We start from the raw sequence: 19,942 nt of genomic DNA, 5'->3' as shown, positions 1-19,942 counted from the left end.
AATAAAAGAATTGATTTTTTTTGGAGGGTTTTTCTATTCTGTTTATTTTTGAGTACATGTATTTATATTTTTGATCTTAAAATTATTTGACACTAAATATTCATCATCATAACAATAATATAATATCATCACAATACTGTGTTAAAATGAAATTGAATATGCATTTTTTTTTCAAATTAAGGCTAAATAAAATAAAAAATCAAATAGGAACACAAAGTATATAATTGCACACCTTTGAAATGTAAGTACATTAAAACTAAAAAACAAAAAAGACACTCATAAGTTATCATAAAACTGTCCTACAATATAAGTGTTGTTTGATTAAAAACACTTTGTGAAATGAAGTCAATACAAACCAGGTTATAATTAATTTAGTTTTAATTGTGTAGGACAAAACACTTAACTAAGGTTATAGTAAAAAAGCATAATTCGTTGTGTCGATCACAAAAATAAAAAAAATATAAAAAAATGTATAAATTAAATAAATGGTCATGATTTTTTTGTAAAAAATATAAAACGAAAATATCTTCATAAGATGATCGCATGAAAAACTAAATAATAAAGAAAATGAGTAGTACAGTTACCGTATTCCAGTTAGATCCGAGATTAAGTACTAAATACACGTAGAATGGATCTTATGTTTTGTACATAATATATATTTATGGCAACACTTATACGGATATAAGATTTTTTTTACTGTCATTACTTTTTAAAAAAAAAAGAGAATTCTGTATACCAAGTAACATACTTTATGTGTGAGAGCTTAAAAGTTATCATAAGAAATATTTTTTTTCTTTAAAATATTCAGTTTCTCGAGCGCTGTTTGTACTTAATATATTTAAAAATATTTTCGGTCGCTTGGCTTTAGTGGTCATTTTGGTTCTTTACTAATATGAGCTATTGTTGTTCGTTAGCGGTGGGTAGTTTGAGAATAACACTTTCCAGGTACGAAATGGCACCGTCCAGTATTTGTACTTCGCATTCTTTCAATAGTTTTATATTCCTCCTGTAATAAGAAACAATAATATATAGTTTTTATATTTAATTTCAATCATTTTTTTACATCTTTTTAATGCCGGCTATAATGCCGGCTAATAATGTTGGTCGAGCTTAGGCCAATACGAGCGTAGGCAAATGATACAAGCTAAATTCTTACGTTTAGACATTCGGCAAATTTAAAGAGACCAATTCTTGAAGAGTTTTTGGAGCTGCGTTCACGTTCTGCGCAGTATCTTTTTATTGTGTAAGTGTGAGTATAAGTGATCCCTACAAATTGTAAGTTGTGACAACACTACACTAAATAAGTTCTACACACGTTGGAGCATCCTTTAACTCGGCCAACTAGGCAATCAACACCGGGCGAGGAGCAAGGCAAGACTAAGATATTGTCATCACGTTAGTATTGGCTTTTACTTAACAACATTCAGAAAACATGTATTACCGGTTTAAGATAGATTAATTATCACATTGTGGTTTGGCGACAACTATAGATAATATTTGAGGGGACCAAAATGCTAGTGGTAAGATATTATTTTTTATCCGCCCGGATAGCAACCACCGTACACAAGGTGTTGAAACCATTGGGACCCACGTAAGGGTGTCATGTTCCGGGATCAGCCTGTATATATCCGGTTCCAACTGGCCGGCATAATTGTGTCGACTGCCGAGGGGTAATCATCTCTCGTTAGTCGATATTCTATTGGACCCCACTACACTTACCATCAGGTGCAATGTCACTTTACGGTATACGTTTAAAAAAAAAAAAAAAAAATTGTGGCTTCTCGCATACATGAGAACCAAGCACCTATTGAAATATTCTACAGCACATTTATCATAGAGTCATATAAACGAGTGTAACCTGTGCAAGGAGTCGGGTTGTCCGTGCTGGTGCCTGTAGGCGGCGCGTATGAGCTTGCAGCGCGTGAGCAGGTAGGTGTGGGCGCGCGCGTCCAGCGCCGCGCCCGCCGCCGCGCCCGCCGCAGGGGACACCAGCTCGCCCGGGAGACTCTCGCGAGACCATTTGGTTAGCTCTTCTGCAAAGTTAGTCGTATTTTATTATAGTTATTATAATTTAAGCACAAGCCGTAGTATGAGATTTAAATAGTGCACCTATAATTTACCAAAGCTTCTGTCATATTAAGTAATTGTTAAAGAGCTAGCATATCGCCATATTGAACTAAAACTCATTCTCAAAACGGAACGAAAAAAAATTACTCATGTTGGTATTAATTCATGGCATCGTGGAAATCAAACCTAAAACCTCATAGGTCACAGCGTAAGAACACTTTCTCAAGACTACAAGGCAGTACCAGGGATATGCTATTTATATCTTCGACGCTATCCCAAGTACACAACCAAAATAAGTAATTTGTAAGAATGTTGAAAGACTTTGTTCTGATTGGTCCATTTTCACGATGGATAGAAAAAAGCGATTTAAATCGTTTATTAAAATAACGGTTAGCCAATTAAGAAGACAAATGATCCAGTACAAGAATAATACAATTCAATACAACCTTAAATTTAGTACAAGGGCGAAGGTGTAAATTTGTAAGGAGCTGTCCAAGTATTACGTAACGATATTTTTGAGGATTTTTGACACCGACACCCTGCACGTAACGCGCTACGACGTTATCCTGTATGCCCCCGCCCCCCTCCAAAAGTTATGTGACACTAAGGCGACAATTTTTTTAGTAATATTCACAATTATTTTACGCAAAATACCGGTAAGTCGCTAAAAACCTTTCTTATTGTTTCAAAATAAAAAAAAAACAATGTTACATAACGCTTTGTACGAGATCCCCCTCCCGCCCCTGTAACGCATCGTAACGTTTTACATGACCCCCCCTCCCCCCCCCCTCAAATTGCGTTACGTAATACTTGAACGGCCCCTAAGTACAAACCTTGATTCATATTAAATATCCTGATGAATGCCAACAGCTCAGCACTGACGGGGCTGTCCCCCTTGAAAATGTTGTAGTGAGTGACGCCAGCCAAGCCCAGCTTGGTGAGCAGGGACACCTTCATCTCGCGCAGGGGGTCACCGGAGCTGACGCCCAGGGTCAGGGCTAGGCTGTCGTGTTGGTTGTTGGGATACACGAATCTGGTGATTAAAAGATTTCATATTTATTGGGCGAGATTTGGTTGACGTTTTTTTGAGTATCACAAAGAGAAATAGGCTTTGTGCGTATTGGAGTGTAGTACAAAAATGTTTTTGGCCAGGAGAAGCAGTCTATCGATTGGCATTGGTCGCTGGAACAAGACTGAACGGGACAAGTGGGGTGTTTGGACACGTACATCGTAGTTGCAATTTCTATACTGCGCAAAAGCGGTATGTCAGGGAAACCTTATTTCGAGATAATCGAAGTTTTGTAAATATAGTTTTATAGTAATGTATGTAAAACTGAGATAGAGAAACTCTAAGGATTTTTTAACAATTTCTAAACAAAATACCGTTATTTAGGTAAGTTCATTGGATGGGTATTTCTTTAAGCTATCTGACGACATAAAAATCAAGTTTTTGATATTTTTTGAGATACCGCTTTTGAGCTTAGCACGACAGTATAATAGAGTTCAATATTGCCAAACTTTTGCTCGGGACTCCGTTCACGCATAAGCTTCTTGTCAGAAAAATAATACTAAAAATAACGTAACTTCGTATTTGTAAATTGCAGAATCGAAGCAGTAGTTTTAAATTAGTGCACTCAAACAAAAAATTAACAGTAATTTTATTTTAATTTATTTTAATACAAAGGGATTATAATTAACGTATCGTAATCGAAAGCAATACGGGAGAGCGAAATTCTTCAGCTCACGTCACGCGAGATGCGACATCGTGTTGGCGAGTAATAAATTCTGTACATTTCAACAAATTAGTAGCGACAACCATTTAGCATCTTAATTAGTTCGAAACTCATCACTTATTCAGATAGATTCAGTTATGATTATATTTGGTAAGCGATTATTGCTAGTATGAACAGTAAATGTTAAAGAGCAAGGCGAATGACATTCATAAATAACGTTAAGAATTATAATTTTAGAAATTGATATTGAATTATTTTAATTGAAACAGAAAATAATTTAATTTTGTCGTATATTATTTTAATTTTACTTATTAATATTAAAAATGCGAGTTCATGTAGATGTTTGTATTTTTGTTAAAAGTAAACGCGCAAACAATTGAACGTGTTTTGATGATAATAACACATCAACTACATTTTATCCCAGTAATCTGCTTCCATGGGAAATAATGAAATTTTTCATTTGTTTTTTAAAATGGACGTTCTCTGCGTCGCCTAGTGTTTTAGGGATTTTTGTAGCGGGAAAGTTCAATCATGCGGGCGAAGCCGCGAACAACACCTAGTTACGCAATGTATTGCAGAAAGGATTTAGTTTATTTTTTTATGATGAAAATAAATATAATTGATCTAACATCTAAATATTATACATATATTTTTAAAAGAAATAATCTACAAATTATGAATTGCAGGCCGGAAACTAAGTCTAGTTCAGCTTAGTTCGCTTAGCTGATATATTTGTTCACACTGGACTTAGATCGCAAACTACATAAACTTAACTACGCACCACCTATGTAGTATGTAGTGGTAGATTCACGACGATTTAAAATAAACTTAGAAAAAAAAATATTTTAATAAATAAAAATTGAATGTTAAATTCTATATCACAAGTACGAAGAAAACCAGGCACACATGCATCATTCATCTTAAAATTATGATCAATCATCTCTTCCGACACTCATATCAATTGCAAAGTAATTAATGCTTTCAAAATAATGCCGATTGCCGGCTCCCACACAATTAGTGTCACGACTCGATGATATAATGTATAACGAATCGCTCGCCTCATACGCGATGTTACATCACTGCTTCTTTGTTACCCGACAACAATACTATACGCAAATTATTGTACCGGAGTATCACTTTATATTATACTAGCTATTGCCCGCGGCTCCACCCGCGTGATCATTTTTTCCAGGATAAAAGGTAACCTATAGCACTCAAGAGTAATGTAGCTTCCTATTAGTGAAAGAATTTTTTAAATCGGTTCACTATTTTTCAGAGATCAGAGGGCCTACCATCATCTTTTATCGAGCGACTCAGTATTGATTCAGTTCAATATAGGTTCCTAAACTGAATCGGGTTATTTCGTACCATCATGTCATTAACTCACTATCGCATTTGAGTCGGAACTCGGTGGATGAGTGAATGAAATTTGTCTCTGGTCTGTTCGCTACATAACAAATTAAAAAGGGATAGACCTATACGCACTGTATAAGTGTGTTTCGCTTGTTCAATACTTCGAGTTGTGCGTTCCGAAACCTTAGTTAGTTATTTCCCGATAAGTTGCTGTTTATTTTGTTAAAAGCAAATAAATAAAAAATGACTAATATATACGAGCTGTTAATAAGTTAATTGAAAGGCGGGTATTAACTCGCTACAAAATTAATTTAATACCTTGATTTAGGTGAAAATATTTTATCGTTTGTACTATTATAAAGCTAAATTTAGATTTCTGTTTCGAGTTAAAAACGCACCTCTCGCTTTTGACAACAGTGTCGAGTTGCACGGTTATTGTTTATGTTTTAAATTCTTATAGTGTTAAACTGTGTTGTGATTAAAGTTTTTTACTTTTGTGTTGTGTAATAAATAATGGCGTAAGTATGCGTGCAAGTTCTAATGCATTTTTAACTAATTATTAAACTGTGAAAAAAAAAGCAATTCCAAAAATATATAACTTTAAGATATAAAGTTATTTAAGTGCCCTTTGTTTTATAATTTACAGTGAGTTGTCTCGTCGAAGAGTTAATTATACTCAATAGGAGAAATTATGGGAAATTTTATTCCAAAATAAATCATTGGCAACGGGATACAAAAAAACTTCCTAAGCTAGAGAATTTTCGAGTGTTTTTGCCCGAACGCAAGTCACAAGTGGCCACTTATACTTTCTAGAAGCACACATGCTGCAACACTATTACATTTTAAAACTGATATTGCTCATTTTTTGTGTTTAATAACAAACAAGACCAATCCAGGCACAAAAATACTAACTTGTTTTGAATCGCTTATTTTGACAGAAAACCGACTCAGTTTAGGTTCAATTGTACATAATGGTACGACAAAGAACGAATGATAGTAGATTCCGATTCAATATTGAACTTGATTAGGCGGTGACGTATATTGGTCGTGTTTGACGACATCATGGTACGAAATAGCGAACCAGTTCAGTTTAGGTCCTGAACTGAGTCGGAATAAGAGATGATGGTAGGCCCACAGCCCCTACAATTAAACAAAGTTTCAAACTTTTCCTCTTTATAATATTAGTATACATATGTTAGAAATGAAGTCAATAATCCAGCAAATAAATATTTAGTATATAGCGTGTGGCTGAATCTATAAAAAGAATCCGTCATGGTTGATTAATTTCTAAGTTTAGTCAGGGTGTCCGTATGAAAAAGAAGAAACGCTTAGTGATAGTACAATAATTATGCAGGTTTTTGAACGGTCCGTGGTAAAGATAATATAATTACTATGCAGGTTTTCGTATTAGCTCTCTGAAGCTTTTTATCTTGGCAATCTTTGTTCTCCAAAACATGACGTTTATATTAAAACAATTCATAAATTTCAAACAATCGTTTCTAATTTGGAAAGAACTAGAAACACCTAGTAGTGAATGGCCATTTGCACTTTTGCTTTTGAAAGCGACATAAAGCATTATTGTTAGAATAATGATAAACAACACATGATTAATGTTTACCAATTTACCCATTGTGTAGGAACAGGTCGGCGTTGGGCCGCGCGCCGTAAAATATGAATATTTGTTCGCCCGGCTGGAACTCTCTCAAGGCGTAACACTCGCCGCGATTCTGTTCCTGGTTGAAGTCCGTTGTGATCTGGAATGAGAACGTGAAGAATAGACAGGCCGGCATAATTGTTCCGACTATCAAAGGATGTGAACAGCAATAAGACCAGCATAAATATCATCCACTGTCAAGGAATGCCGGTTCAAATCCAAAGGGCACACACCACTAATTTTTCAAAAAGAAATATGCGTGTATTCTTTGTGAATTATCGCTTGCTTTAACGGTGAAGGAAAACATGGTGAAGAAACCTGCATACCTGAGAAATTCTCTATAGGAATTTTGAGGGTGTGTGAAGTCTACCAAACCGCACAAGCCATGAATTTCTTGCCATTCAAAATTATGCAGTTTCCTTCCACTTCACCACCACGAGCAGCGAAGTCGCTTTGCTGTGATGGATATAAAAAAAAACACTCGACTAGCGAAAGTAATGCTTATTGAAATATTTTCTTAGTGTCAGAAATTGTAGGTGAAGTGGTCTCATCATTAAGTAAAGGAAAAAATCAAGGCCACTGACCGTCGACCGATAAATCGATGCTTAAGCCATAAAAACAATATTCTATAGCCATGTTGATGGTAAATCTTATAATAATTTTAAATATATTTATTTTGAAATATTTGGACTGAGATATGCATACGCTATAAACATTTGAATTTAAGGTTTAACTAATAACAATTATAATGTAGTTGTTGACCATTTGATACCCGGTTAACATGAAGTAAGATGATCTATGATGTAATTATTTATTATATATGCAACCATGATGTAATGATGATCCAATCGATCAGTATCAAGAACATTGTGTGTTATTCAATTATGGTTAATAAATAACTACGTTACCTTGCCGTGCTCATGGTTGCACATATCCCACAGTGGTATGAAGGCCGTGACGTCAGAGTTTGTTAATTGGAAATTGTTTTGTCTCGTCATCACCGTGGATACCGCCCATCTGTGAAAAAACAATCAATGACGAATTTTAACTTATGTTCCATTGATGTTCCTGCAAAATGAAAGTTTTCTAATACTTATACTGAAATCAGCAACACCAATGTTGATAAGATAAAATATACTTAATAGTATAATTAATATGAAATAATAAGATAATTTGATTGCAGACAATATATCCTTTTCTCTGTGAGTACGAACTCCTTGCAACTTCGAAAGGTCAAGGCATGTATTTCATTCAGAAACATAAGTAACTACAACAAATATTTGACAAAACGAAAAGGAAATCAATGCGACGAATAAATCATGACAGATCGGCGCGAATTCATGGAAGTCGGAAGCAAAAGAAGCAAGATGTCGGGCGAGCGGCGCATGCGCAGCGGTATAACAATAATAAATCTTCATTCAGTCGAATGCGTCGTCCAATAGGAAAGGATCACGCAACATAATTCGCACTGTAGACACGCATGCGCATTTCTCTTGGCTGCACTTCGTTTATCAAATGATTTGCTGTATTTATCTTTATTGTATCCTATATTGCAGTTAGCAGGGTTGAAGGGCAAAAATGTGGAGGAGAGATCTCTATATATTTGTTGGACAATAACTAACCATAATCAAAAGTCCTAATTTATGTCTATAAATGCAGATGCGATAGGTTGAAAGACGACAAAAATCGAATTTGATTGCGTAATTACTCATTTATGACTTATGAAATCCCAACGTTAATGTGAAAGTACTTAGGATGCAACTATGCTTGCTTTCTACAGTTGAACATTAAACCCAAACCTCAGACAATCTATGCTGATTAGCACACCTTTCTACCCAAACCACAATTTTCCCTAAACTTTAACAAACATAGTAAACTCCGCTTAAATCAGTTAAACGAAGACAATAGATAATGCAACTCCGCAATGAGCTCTTACTTCTGTGTAATTAAATATTTTCCGTGGCCGTTGCTTGCTATTGTCTTTGGAACAGATTATGAGATTAAACTTTCAACCATTCATACTAGCCAGACTAATGCTGGAACTTTAATCCACTAATTATTCAAACTCCGCAAATACTCTCATTTGACGACACCGGAGTCGTAGTTTTTATTTTATCGCACCCTGATTAGGCAGTGGTGAAACCGTATACAGCCATCTATTTCTACAATGAAGCACGTCTTTTCTACGAACAATGATATATGTCGTGCTTTTTAAAATGAGGGTTCGCCATGGATGTTTGCAAATAGTTAAGAGGATAAAATATATTCGCGTCGCCATCTTGTATAAGCATAGCAAAATGGTATCTGATTACTTCCAGCAAATACTTGTTTGGAACGTTAATACAATGCTATTTAATATATTTACGAGCGGATATACCGGTACTTCAAATAATATTGTTAGTTAGCAGTGTTTGTAAATGTTCGATGCCTTTTCAATTTGTGTACAGTTCAATGAATAAACTGGAAGCTATATGGTAAACCTGTTATTATAACGTTTCCGAATTGATGATCGAAGGAATTTTGTTTTTTTCTATAGATAATGTTTCATTCTTTTAATTCAAAAATACTAGAGATCCACGACACTTGTGAAGTTCATAAATTATTTTCAAACATTATGTATTAAAATTTTCACTAAATCGTTTTTCTTATGAGTACGTTGAACAACAATTATTAAAACATCTATCTCTAATATTCATATTTTTATTTTAAAATTTAAAATATAATTAATAATATAAAGCTGAAGATTTTGCTTGTTTGTTTCACCGCGCTAATATCCGGAACTGCTGAACAGATTTTGACTTTACTTACTCCTGGGTGTTATAGGCTACTTTTTTATCGAAGAAAATATGTGTCCCCCAAAAACCTATTGACGCGGGCGAATCACAGACATACGCTAGAATCACATAAAATCTTGTTGTAGGTATAATTAAAGAAGACTTTAATATATTCAATTCTCACCAACGCATTTATGAGCTTCCAGATTATACTGCCGTATGCCGAACATAGTATTTTGTAATGGTAAAATTACTCTCACTACACCATAGCAAAATATACCCAATTGCGGTTAACTAATAATAGGAAATACACAAGAAATACGAAAGTTATTTCAAAGTATAAAAAAGAGAAATTACCGTATTGCATAAGTCGAATTATTGGAAATATAAATAATATTGTAAACGAGTAATTCTCGTAACAAATGTAAGCTTACGGACTAATCTCGTGTGATTACGCGATGATCTATATTGATGGTCCATCTTATTTAGCATGAATAGTTTTACCGCATCTCACGGAGATCTCACTGAGCGCTGTACGCCAGTTAGACCGACGAAAGTAAGAGTGCGTGAGAAATCCACAACGGTTAAACAATGAACCGTGGAATGAAGATGGAATCACGTCTGGGGACTGTCATTTTGTTGGTTTAAAACGTTTGCTCACTTAATAACCGTTTCATTTCTATTTACTACAAACGTAGTTTCATTGAAATTTCAATTTGCAGCACTGGTGAGATTAAACGATACAAATGACTCGTGGTCTATGCCGTGAATATCTAGGCTGTTATCTCCAAGAGAAGATGCTAAAATAAATCTATATTATAAATAACAAAACCAGTTTTATTTGGACCATAACATCATTTTATTCAAATTATGCAAAAACATAATTACCATTTGTTACAAGTCAGATAAACTCGTCTCCGTATAACATACTTTATAACACATATTATTATGTGACATATGCAAGTAGGTATTCCAGTTAATGTTACACAACCCACAGTTTAACCAGATGACGCTAAGTCGAAGAGAAATGCAAGCAAGTAGGCGTGAAAAATCCACCACTTGTCACGGTGATGGTGCGGAAGCATTCTGTACGATTTTGACGAATGCAACACTTGTTGCGCATGTTTGTACAAAAGGAAACTCATTCATCATTGCATGAACGGTAGTTTTGGGTTACTGTTATTTCGTGTTATATGATATTTCGAAACATGTTTCATTGACATAGGAGTTGTTAGCGAAATTGATTTGCAATTTGTCTGTTATGTACTCAGCATTAAGGTTGATTTTGTTTCAATATACTTAAGTGATTACCGTAAGTGTTTATATACTTTAAAATACCTATCACGGTGGCGTAGTTGTATTGCGGTACGACTGCAGTACGGCGGCGTTGTGTTCAATCTCTGGGACGGGAAAAGTGATATTGGGGTTTTGAACTCCTTATCAGCCCGGAGTTTGGAATTTGTGCCCGATATGGCGATAGTCTCGCGCTCTCTCATAATATGCGACGGACACACGACAGAGAGTGGGTGCACCAGTTGCGCCTCTGCCTACCCCTTCGGAGATAAAAGATGTGGGTGTATACCTTGAAATTGGCTATATGCCAATACGAAAATTATGCAACCAGCCAACGTCTGACTATATTATAGAAAAAATATAGTATGCCATTACTATTATATTTTCACGAAATCATAAATCCTTTTATATGTAGTAATTAGTACCCATATCAGGGATTCTTTCTAGATTATCATACACTAACTTATATATGTGTATGTGGCTATATCAAAATGTACCTGTTTATGATTTACAATATGATCATTAAAGCATAATATTATGTTCATTGCGCAACACGACGCATTTTGTGTGGTTGCTAAACAAATGAGCACACATTTGTATGAACCAAGATGACGTTGCCATTTAATCACACTTGATTCCATTATTATTGATTTGAAAACAATTACTTCCTGGAGCATTCATAGCAGTTGTTATATAACATTTGACCCTTAAACACATAAACCACATCCAACACAAATGTGCGTATTACATCACTTTAGCAGCAATTTTGTAATATTTAATTAACGTTATTCAAGAAGCATATAGTAAAAATTCATATTATGCAAATTGGACGTTCCGTTAAACGTTAAAATTAAAACAAATTGTTATGCGGAAATTGACTTGGCAAATGCATCGATACAATAACCTTCCTGTTTTGGCAACACATGATATAAAACGGAAAGTAGATATTCGAAAATTGAAAACAATCAATTAACTGTGTTTAATGAAGTAGTAAATAGAACCTAATAAATTATGTTTATTTATTTATTTATTTATTTAGGACAGCCAGTAGTTATTACAATGTTGCTTACACTAAATAAAAGAAAAACAATATTATAAAATATAAGTGTAACACCTTCTTAAGGCAGTCACAACATGCACTATTTGTGATAAAAAAAAAGATAATTTGCAAAATGATACACATACACTCTAATGGCAATTAAAACAAAAGACACATACAAGGACTACTAAGTATTTAAAGAGTTGAGATTCAAAACAAATGTATAAATTCTAAATCTAAAACTAAAAGTAAATATTTTCACAAACTTAACTTGGAATGAACTGTGTAAAAAAAAAAAAAAAAGGAAAGGAACAGAATTTTTAAAAAAATATAAAATAAAACAAAATCAAAAAATGGTTAATCTGGATCATTAGTAAGACTGGTTCCGTAACAGCCGTACAACCTCTCTTTTGAACTTATATCGAGAGTCTCCGAAAATGTCCACTGCCTCACCAATCAAGTTATAGTGGCGGCACATTCTTGATATGGTTGAGAATTGCTTCAGGTTAGTCCGGGCCTGTGGCGGTTGGAACAGCCCGACATATCGTCGGGGGACGCGCCGTGGGACGTGGATTTGTATGAGATTTACCAGTTGGGGACAATCAATTTCATTTCTGACAATTTTAAATAACAAATTAATGTCCAATAAATCTCGTCTGACTGTCAGACTATCCATTCTATACAAATTAAGTTTAGATTCGTACGATTTATTAATTTTACCCAACTTATCACAGTAACTGAGATGTCGAAGGAATCTCTTTTGAATTCTCTCAATCCGTAACTGATGAGTTTTATAGTGAGGTGACCAGACTGAGCAGCAATACTCCAGAACGCTTCTAACGTAAGCATTGTACACACTAATTTTAGTAGCAGGATTCTTAAAAACCTTACTATTCCTTATAACAAAACCTAAAGTTTTTGACGCTTTAGAGATAATTAGTGTTGCCCAAATTCAGTCTTGGTCTTGTTCTTGCGTTTTTGCAAGACCAAGACCAAGAACAAGACCGCGTATTTTTAGCAAGACCAAGACCAAGACTGACCGTGTAAGACTTGAGCAAGAACAAGACATAGCCTGCAAGACTCTTGCGTCTTGCAGCTAGGACTTAGCGCTATTTCACTGAGTAGTTAGGTGTAACAGTTCGGTGTATAGGTAGGTACGCTTAGGAATTCTATGAGACGCAAAAAACTGTATCAAAGAATATGAAAAACTGGACCTATGCGCATTACGACTAATACCATAAACATAGCGAATAAAAAATATCTATTAAAATCAAACTGAGTGCATGCATAGCTATGTTTTAACCATCGGCACTTTGATAATGCGGCATCAAAGGTTTTGTACTTACTTCTCAAAGAAATTTGCCGCTTTTCGGAAGTACATGGTTATGATACACGCGCCGGCGGCTTCTTTTGAAATCTAAAACAATCGTTGCCGCCACGCCGAAATCATAACATTTGACACTATTTGATTGCCGCCATAGGGCGTAAGTATACTCATGCAAAATAATTTCGAATTTTAAGAGTACCTACAGGTGTTCCAAAGAATAAATAAGTTTCAGAGTGCTTAGAATGAAAATGAATACATTATACTGATCACGCAAGTAGTATTATGATTGGGATAAAATGGTAAGGATAGCCCGACTAGAAATTTAAAAGTGCGACCAATGGCGCCCCTCTTGGGCTTCCCTCTTGGGGCCCACTTTGGGATGTCACGCAAAGCCCTCTTGGGCCCCCATTGGGAAATCCCAAATGGGGCCCAATTGGGAAATCCCCATCAGATCCCAATCTAACTTTATAAAAAATCTAAAATTACAAAAAATCAAAAATAATTTTGAATTACGGACTCTGATGGTACTATAACTTTATATTTCGATTAGAAAGTGAACTATTGGTTGAATGCATCCTTGTCGTCAGTTGGGCTCGAACTCGGGTCCTCTTGATCATCAATCGTTCACGTTACCACTGGTCCAAGCGGGAATATTACATTCGTCGCTTTATTTGATGTACATCGAATCAACTAGATGATATTACTAATATTGCGGTTAAATGTTTAATATTTGTTTCTGTTTTTCGTTTATCTTAGTTAGATTTATTCAAGCGGAACTATTAGCAATAATTTACTATTTCAACGTTGGGATTTCCCACTTAAATCCCACTCAAGCCCCAATTAGGAAATGTTAACAATAATTTTTCATTTTTACTTTGGGATTTCCCACTTTGGCCCCACTTGGGCCCCAATTGGGAAATATTAATAATAATTTTTTATTTTTACTTTGGGATTTCCCACTTTGGCCCCACTCGGGCCCCAATTGGGAAATATTAATAATAATTTTTTATTTTTACTTTGGGATTTCCCACTTTGGCCCCACTCGGGCCCCACTTGGGAAATATTAACAATAATTTTTCATTTTTACTTTGGGATTTCCCACTTTGGCCCCACTCGGGCCCCAATTGGGAAATATTAACAATATTTTTTTATTTTTACTTTGGGATTTCCCACTTTGGCCCCGCACGGGCCCCAATTGGGAAATATTAATAATAATTTTTTATTTTTACTTTGGGATTTCCCACTTTGGCCCCACTCGGGCCCCAATGGGGCATTCCCAATAGGGAATGCCCCATTGGGGCCCACTTGGGGCCAGATGGGTACACTGGGCAATCCCAAAGTAATTTCTAGTCGGGAGGTAGTAGATGTCATATTAATTCATTCTAGTAAGTATATATTATAATATTGATTACTTATATGGTTTTAAACTAATTACTTAGGTACTATTATTGTACATTTAGTCATTATATTTCTTAAGTTTTTACAAGAAAAAATAGCAAAAAAGTGTTCAAATATCACCCCGCACCCGTTTAATAAATATTGTAGCCACTTTTAAATATACTTGAAACGTGTAAAAAAATTCTACAAAACTAATAAAATAATATAAAAAGCGTAGGTACTTACCTACTAATAAAATAAAAAGCCTGCGATAAGAGTTTTGTATTACTTACCAGCCCGAATATCTCTGAGAGAGATGATGAGAGTAAGTATTTACTAGCTGTGCCCGCGACTTCGTCCACGAGGAATAGTAACTTTGGAGGTATAGTGACGTTCAGGACTTATTTATTTATTTTAAAACTTCTGTCATCAAACATACAAACGAACTCTTCAGCTTTATAATATTAGTATAGATGTACGCCAAAACATTCACTTATATGTAAAGAATAGTGATTGGCACTAATTCTTTACATATATTTTATTCACGCGTCGCGTCTGTACAAGTAGGTAATATTTAGTGTGTGTTTGTACGCCGCACGCGGCATTGTTTGATTTGCGGCGGCATCCTTTTCATAGAGCCGGCACGTGGCGAGGCGGCGCGGTAGAAAGCAAGGAAACGTACTATAAATAAAGGAATTATTTTAATTCCAGTCATTTCCAATTGAGCTGTGCTTCGAGTCTAACTTAATAATTGTTTTTACTAATTCTCGTTGTTTTCTAAAAACGTATCATGTGTACAATTTAATATGAGTGACGAAGATTCAAATTATTCTAGTCCGAGTAACGAGAGTTTGAGTCACAGATCTAAAAGACCCAAAAGCAAATTTGAGGAGTTTTTCGAAATAATTCATGCATCCCAAACTGCCTTCTGTAAATTGTGCCAAAATAAAAAAAATTGAAATAAAAATGAAAAACAGAAACACTTCAGGCTTAAGGAAACATCTAATATCTTTCCACAAAAGGAATCAGAAATATTTCTTCCTGTTAAACCAAAATTAAGTGGAGATATCACAAGCTTTTTAGTAACCGCTGGAAGAAGTGGACAGGTAAGAATATTTTTTTAACAGTTAAAAGAATTTTAACTCTGCGTAGCTATTCATGCGATACTTTCAAAAACGCCATTAACTTACGTAAGTATTTTTGAGTTAGTGGTGTTTTCATCTAGGGGTGCGACATATTAAGTATGTAATTATCGTCTTAAATATTTTTTATAAACACCCATATTTTCATTTAATCGGCCAGTAACAACTAAGTACTTTTTTTTGGTAAAATTACAGTATACAGTGCAACCTTAATATAACAAATATCAATTTAACGATTTTCTCGATTTAACAACAACAAACCTCCTCCTCTTAAACGCTCAAACCTAGTATGTTTTAAATAATAACACAAGATTTATTGTTTTGTTTCAGTCGGAAAACAGCAGTGACAACATCACGACAGCTACAGTTGATTGGGTGGTGAAAAATATCTTCCCTTCTTATTTTTCGATGACGAAGCTACACAAGTATATTTTCGACGTATTTGCCCTAATATGGTGTTTCCTAAAAGGTCTACACTTAGAAGGAAAGTCAAAGAGCGATTTGAAGAGCTCCAATTGAATCTCAAGGAACGACTTCAACAATTATCATCTAAAATGTCTTTTACCATTGATGGGTGGACGTCAATTGCTGGTAGGAGTTACTACGGGGTTACTATTCATTATATAGACAACGAATGGAAGTATCAATCTGTAGTTCTTGATTTTATACCATCACGCGGTCGACATACTGGGGAAGATATTGCAACGATTTTCCATGAATGTTTATTGGAATATGGCATAATTGATAAAATACAAGGTATCACGGTCGACAACGCAACTGCAAATACCAAATTTATGTATGAACTGGGCAAACAGCTGCCGCTACACTTTGATTCAGACAATCAACATTTCCGGTGCTTTGCTCACATTTTAAACCTTGGTGTACAAGATTTATTAAAGACCTTAGCATTACACTGTGAGTCTGACACTAACGCGCAAGATCAGCAGTACGAAGACTATGCACACGAAACTGAGGATGAGGAAGATGAAGAATCTGCACCAAATATTGCTGACTCGCGTACATCTATAACAAAGTTACGCAGTATTTCCAGTAAAATAAAAAGAAGTGAGATAGTGAAGAAGAAGTTTCAGTCTGCTTGTGAAGCAGCTGGCGTGCCATCAAATCTAAATGCCATTCTTGACTGTCCAACGAGATGGAATTCCACACATGATATGATTGGATTTGGTTTAAAAGTGAGAGCGGGCATTGACATATTGTGCAGTTCTGTCACCGAATTAAATGATTTTCAAATCACAGCTAATGAATGGCAGGTACTCGAAAAATTACATAAATTTCTAATAAACTTTAAACTTTTAAGTACAAAACTTGGTGGAGACAAATATGTTACATTACCGCTAGTCATTGTATCATTCAATCTCTTGCTAGATAAAATTGAATCTATGGTAAAACAGTTAGATGAGAAACCTAATCGATCTGAAGTGGATGAAAGGCTCATTCTAGCTTTCCAAGCAGCTCGAGACAAAATGCTTAAACATTACAAGAAGAGCAACTGGATTTATTGTACTTCTTTAATTTTAGACCCAAGGCATAAGGCTCAGACTTTTGACCTGACAATGTGGGGGAAGCAACTTAAAACAGAAAGTCTGCGCAAGTTCAATGAACTTTATGAAGAATATAAAAGTCTACACTCAGTGAACAAATCTCTGGAATTACCAGAAAAAGAAAATCAAGTATGTGATGAAGATGAAGACGTAATAGACTTTGATAAACTCTATGAATGTCCCTCGACGTCACCTGGATCTTGTCTTCAAGGCTTAGTGATAGACGAGTTGGAGGAGTACCTGAGAAAACCAAGAACTGCCAGCTCGGAAGACATTTTAGATTGGTGGAGGACGCATGAGACAGAGTATCCGATTTTATCGAAAATGGCCCGTGATTTTCTCTCAATACCTGCAACTTCAGTACCTGCTGAGAGGTTAAGTTCTAAAGCATCATTAGTAATTAGAAAACATAGAAATAGGTTAAGTGATGAGTCAGCCAGATGGTTACTTTGTATTAATTCTTGGTCAAAAAAATTGATATAAAGTATCATAACCTAATGATAAAGCTGTTGATTAGTGTTGTATTTTATTTTTTTATTCAAATAAATGATAAATCGTAAAACTCTTTTATTAAATTTCTTATAAGTTGAAGGTTCAATCTCTTTCTAGACAGATAAGTATTGTTCTTTAAAATACAGTCAAGTTATTGTAATTAATTTGTTTTTTTTACATGTTTTAGCAAATGTAAGCTTATAAATCATAAATGTTTATTAAGAAACAGTTACTTCCATGGGAAACGACATATAGGTCAGTTGATTTTTCGAATTTCTTATCAAATCTTCAGTTATTTATTAATCTGCTTGATCTTTACTATGGCTATGTTAATTCAAGCTCACAATGTTCCAATTCTAATACGTTTTTCTAAGATTTAAAGTAAACTTTAATAAATAGTAATAGACTAATAGGTAATTGCAAGACTTGCAAGACTCTTGCTGCAAGACCAAGACCAAGACCAAGACTGGGAGCGCAAGACCAAGACCAAGACCAAGATCAGGTGTATTGGCGCAAGACCAAGACCAAGACTGGCTAAGTCTCGTCTTGTTCTTGCATTTGGGCAACACTAGAGATAATATGATCCATATGTGGTATGAATGTCAATTTTGTGTCAAAATAAATTCCCAGGTCCCGGATTTGATCCACCTCTCTGAGCATAATTCCGTTGATGTTATACTTGGTAGCTAGAATCAATCTATTCCTTGTAAATTTTATTTGGTAACATTTACCAGTGTTCAATGCCATATTATTGTTTTGACACCACTCATAGACTTGATTAATGTCTTGTTGAAGTAGTATACTATCAGAATCATTTTTAATTACTCGGGCTAATTTTAAGTCATCTGCATATAAGAAAACTTGACTATGTTTTATATCAGTGGTAATGTCATTGATAAATACGTTGAAGAGCCAGGGTCCCAAGTGAGATCCTTGAGGAACTCCGGACGTTGAAATATATGAGTCGGATTCGAATCCTTTTACAACAACATATTGCGATCGGTCAAGCAGGTAAGAGGTGAACCAATTCAAAATAAATAATAAATAATAGTTATAAATCACAAAGAAGACATCAACGACTAGTTATGCTAGCAAATTCATGGTATTGACTATTATCTATATGGTGAGATGCTGGATTCAGTGAGGCGTACATAAAACATACTTCTTTAAAAATCAATAGAGACAATGATTCTTCTATCCTCTGGTAGCTATATAGGTGATGGTTTCTAGTTTCAAAAAATTAAGAACATTTACATTTACATATAATATCAGCCCTGTATTATATACTGTCCCACTGCTGGGCACGGGCCTCCTCTACTACTAAGAGGGATTAGGTCTTAGTCCACCACGCTGGCCTAGTGCGGATTGGTAGACTTCATATACCCTCAAAATTGTTATACAAATCTTTTCAGTTATGCAGGTTTCCTCAGTATTTTTTCTTTCAGTGTTAAAGCAAGCGATAATTCGCAAAGAATATACATCATTTTACAAAAGTCAGAGGTGTGTGCCCTTGGGATTGGAACCTGCAGACACCCGTCTTGGCAATCCGTTCCACACCCAACTAGGCTATCGCCGCTATTGTTATTTTTTATAAGTACACAAAATATCTATGATTATTGTTAGTGTAGATTGTAACTCGATAAATGATAATTATTGGCGCGTGTGAGTGGCACGGGAAGCGACATTCCGCGACGGAGGCAGCGCGTCGCGCGAACGCATTCCGTTTCACGTGTTCCGAGCTCATCTGGAATCTGTTCCTTGTATGGAAATGGCAGTAAAAACATGGGGTTTCCAGGTATCATTGGATAATTTGCCAGTACTGAAATCCTTCTTTATCCCTCGGTATGAAATCCTTCTTTATCCCTCTGCAGTATTTAACATTTATTACATGAGTACCTTTGGTTTTTAGTTGACAGTCTATCTATTAGTACTATAATTATATTTCCGTGGCTGAAGTTACTGCAATAGTGTAAATTGTATTCCTAATAAGAACAGGTTTTTAGAAAAATCATTTACACATCGATACATAATAATTTTGAAGGTCTGTGAATCCGCTCCAGCCCAGCGTGGTGAACTAAGACCTACTCCCCATCAGTCATATAGGAGGCCCGTGCCCAGCAGTGGGACAG

The 19,942-nt window shown here is 35.2% G+C and overlaps 1 protein-coding gene across 1 annotated transcript in view; it reads right to left on the bottom strand.

The window, feature by feature from the left end:
- Window positions 1-204: 204 nt before the first annotated feature.
- Window positions 205-19,942, bottom strand: part of LOC115443554 (actin-histidine N-methyltransferase) — a 36,760-nt gene continuing 17,022 nt past the window's right edge. Inside the window, exons 5-9 of the mRNA XM_030169007.2 lie at window positions 7,716-7,824; window positions 6,780-6,907; window positions 2,901-3,100; window positions 1,859-2,033; window positions 205-1,006 (exon numbers count right to left, since the gene is read on the bottom strand). Of these exons, the coding sequence (XP_030024867.2) occupies window positions 898-1,006; window positions 1,859-2,033; window positions 2,901-3,100; window positions 6,780-6,907; window positions 7,716-7,824 (721 nt within the window). The 3' untranslated portion in view covers window positions 205-897. The remainder of the gene's footprint in view (window positions 1,007-1,858; window positions 2,034-2,900; window positions 3,101-6,779; window positions 6,908-7,715; window positions 7,825-19,942) is intronic.

This window comes from Manduca sexta, chromosome 11, assembly GCF_014839805.1.
Source record: "Manduca sexta isolate Smith_Timp_Sample1 chromosome 11, JHU_Msex_v1.0, whole genome shotgun sequence".
Classification (NCBI taxonomy): Eukaryota; Metazoa; Arthropoda; class Insecta; order Lepidoptera; family Sphingidae; genus Manduca; species Manduca sexta.
The sequence above is the reverse complement of the archived record's forward strand: the minus strand, read 5'-3'. Positions and strand labels throughout refer to the sequence as shown.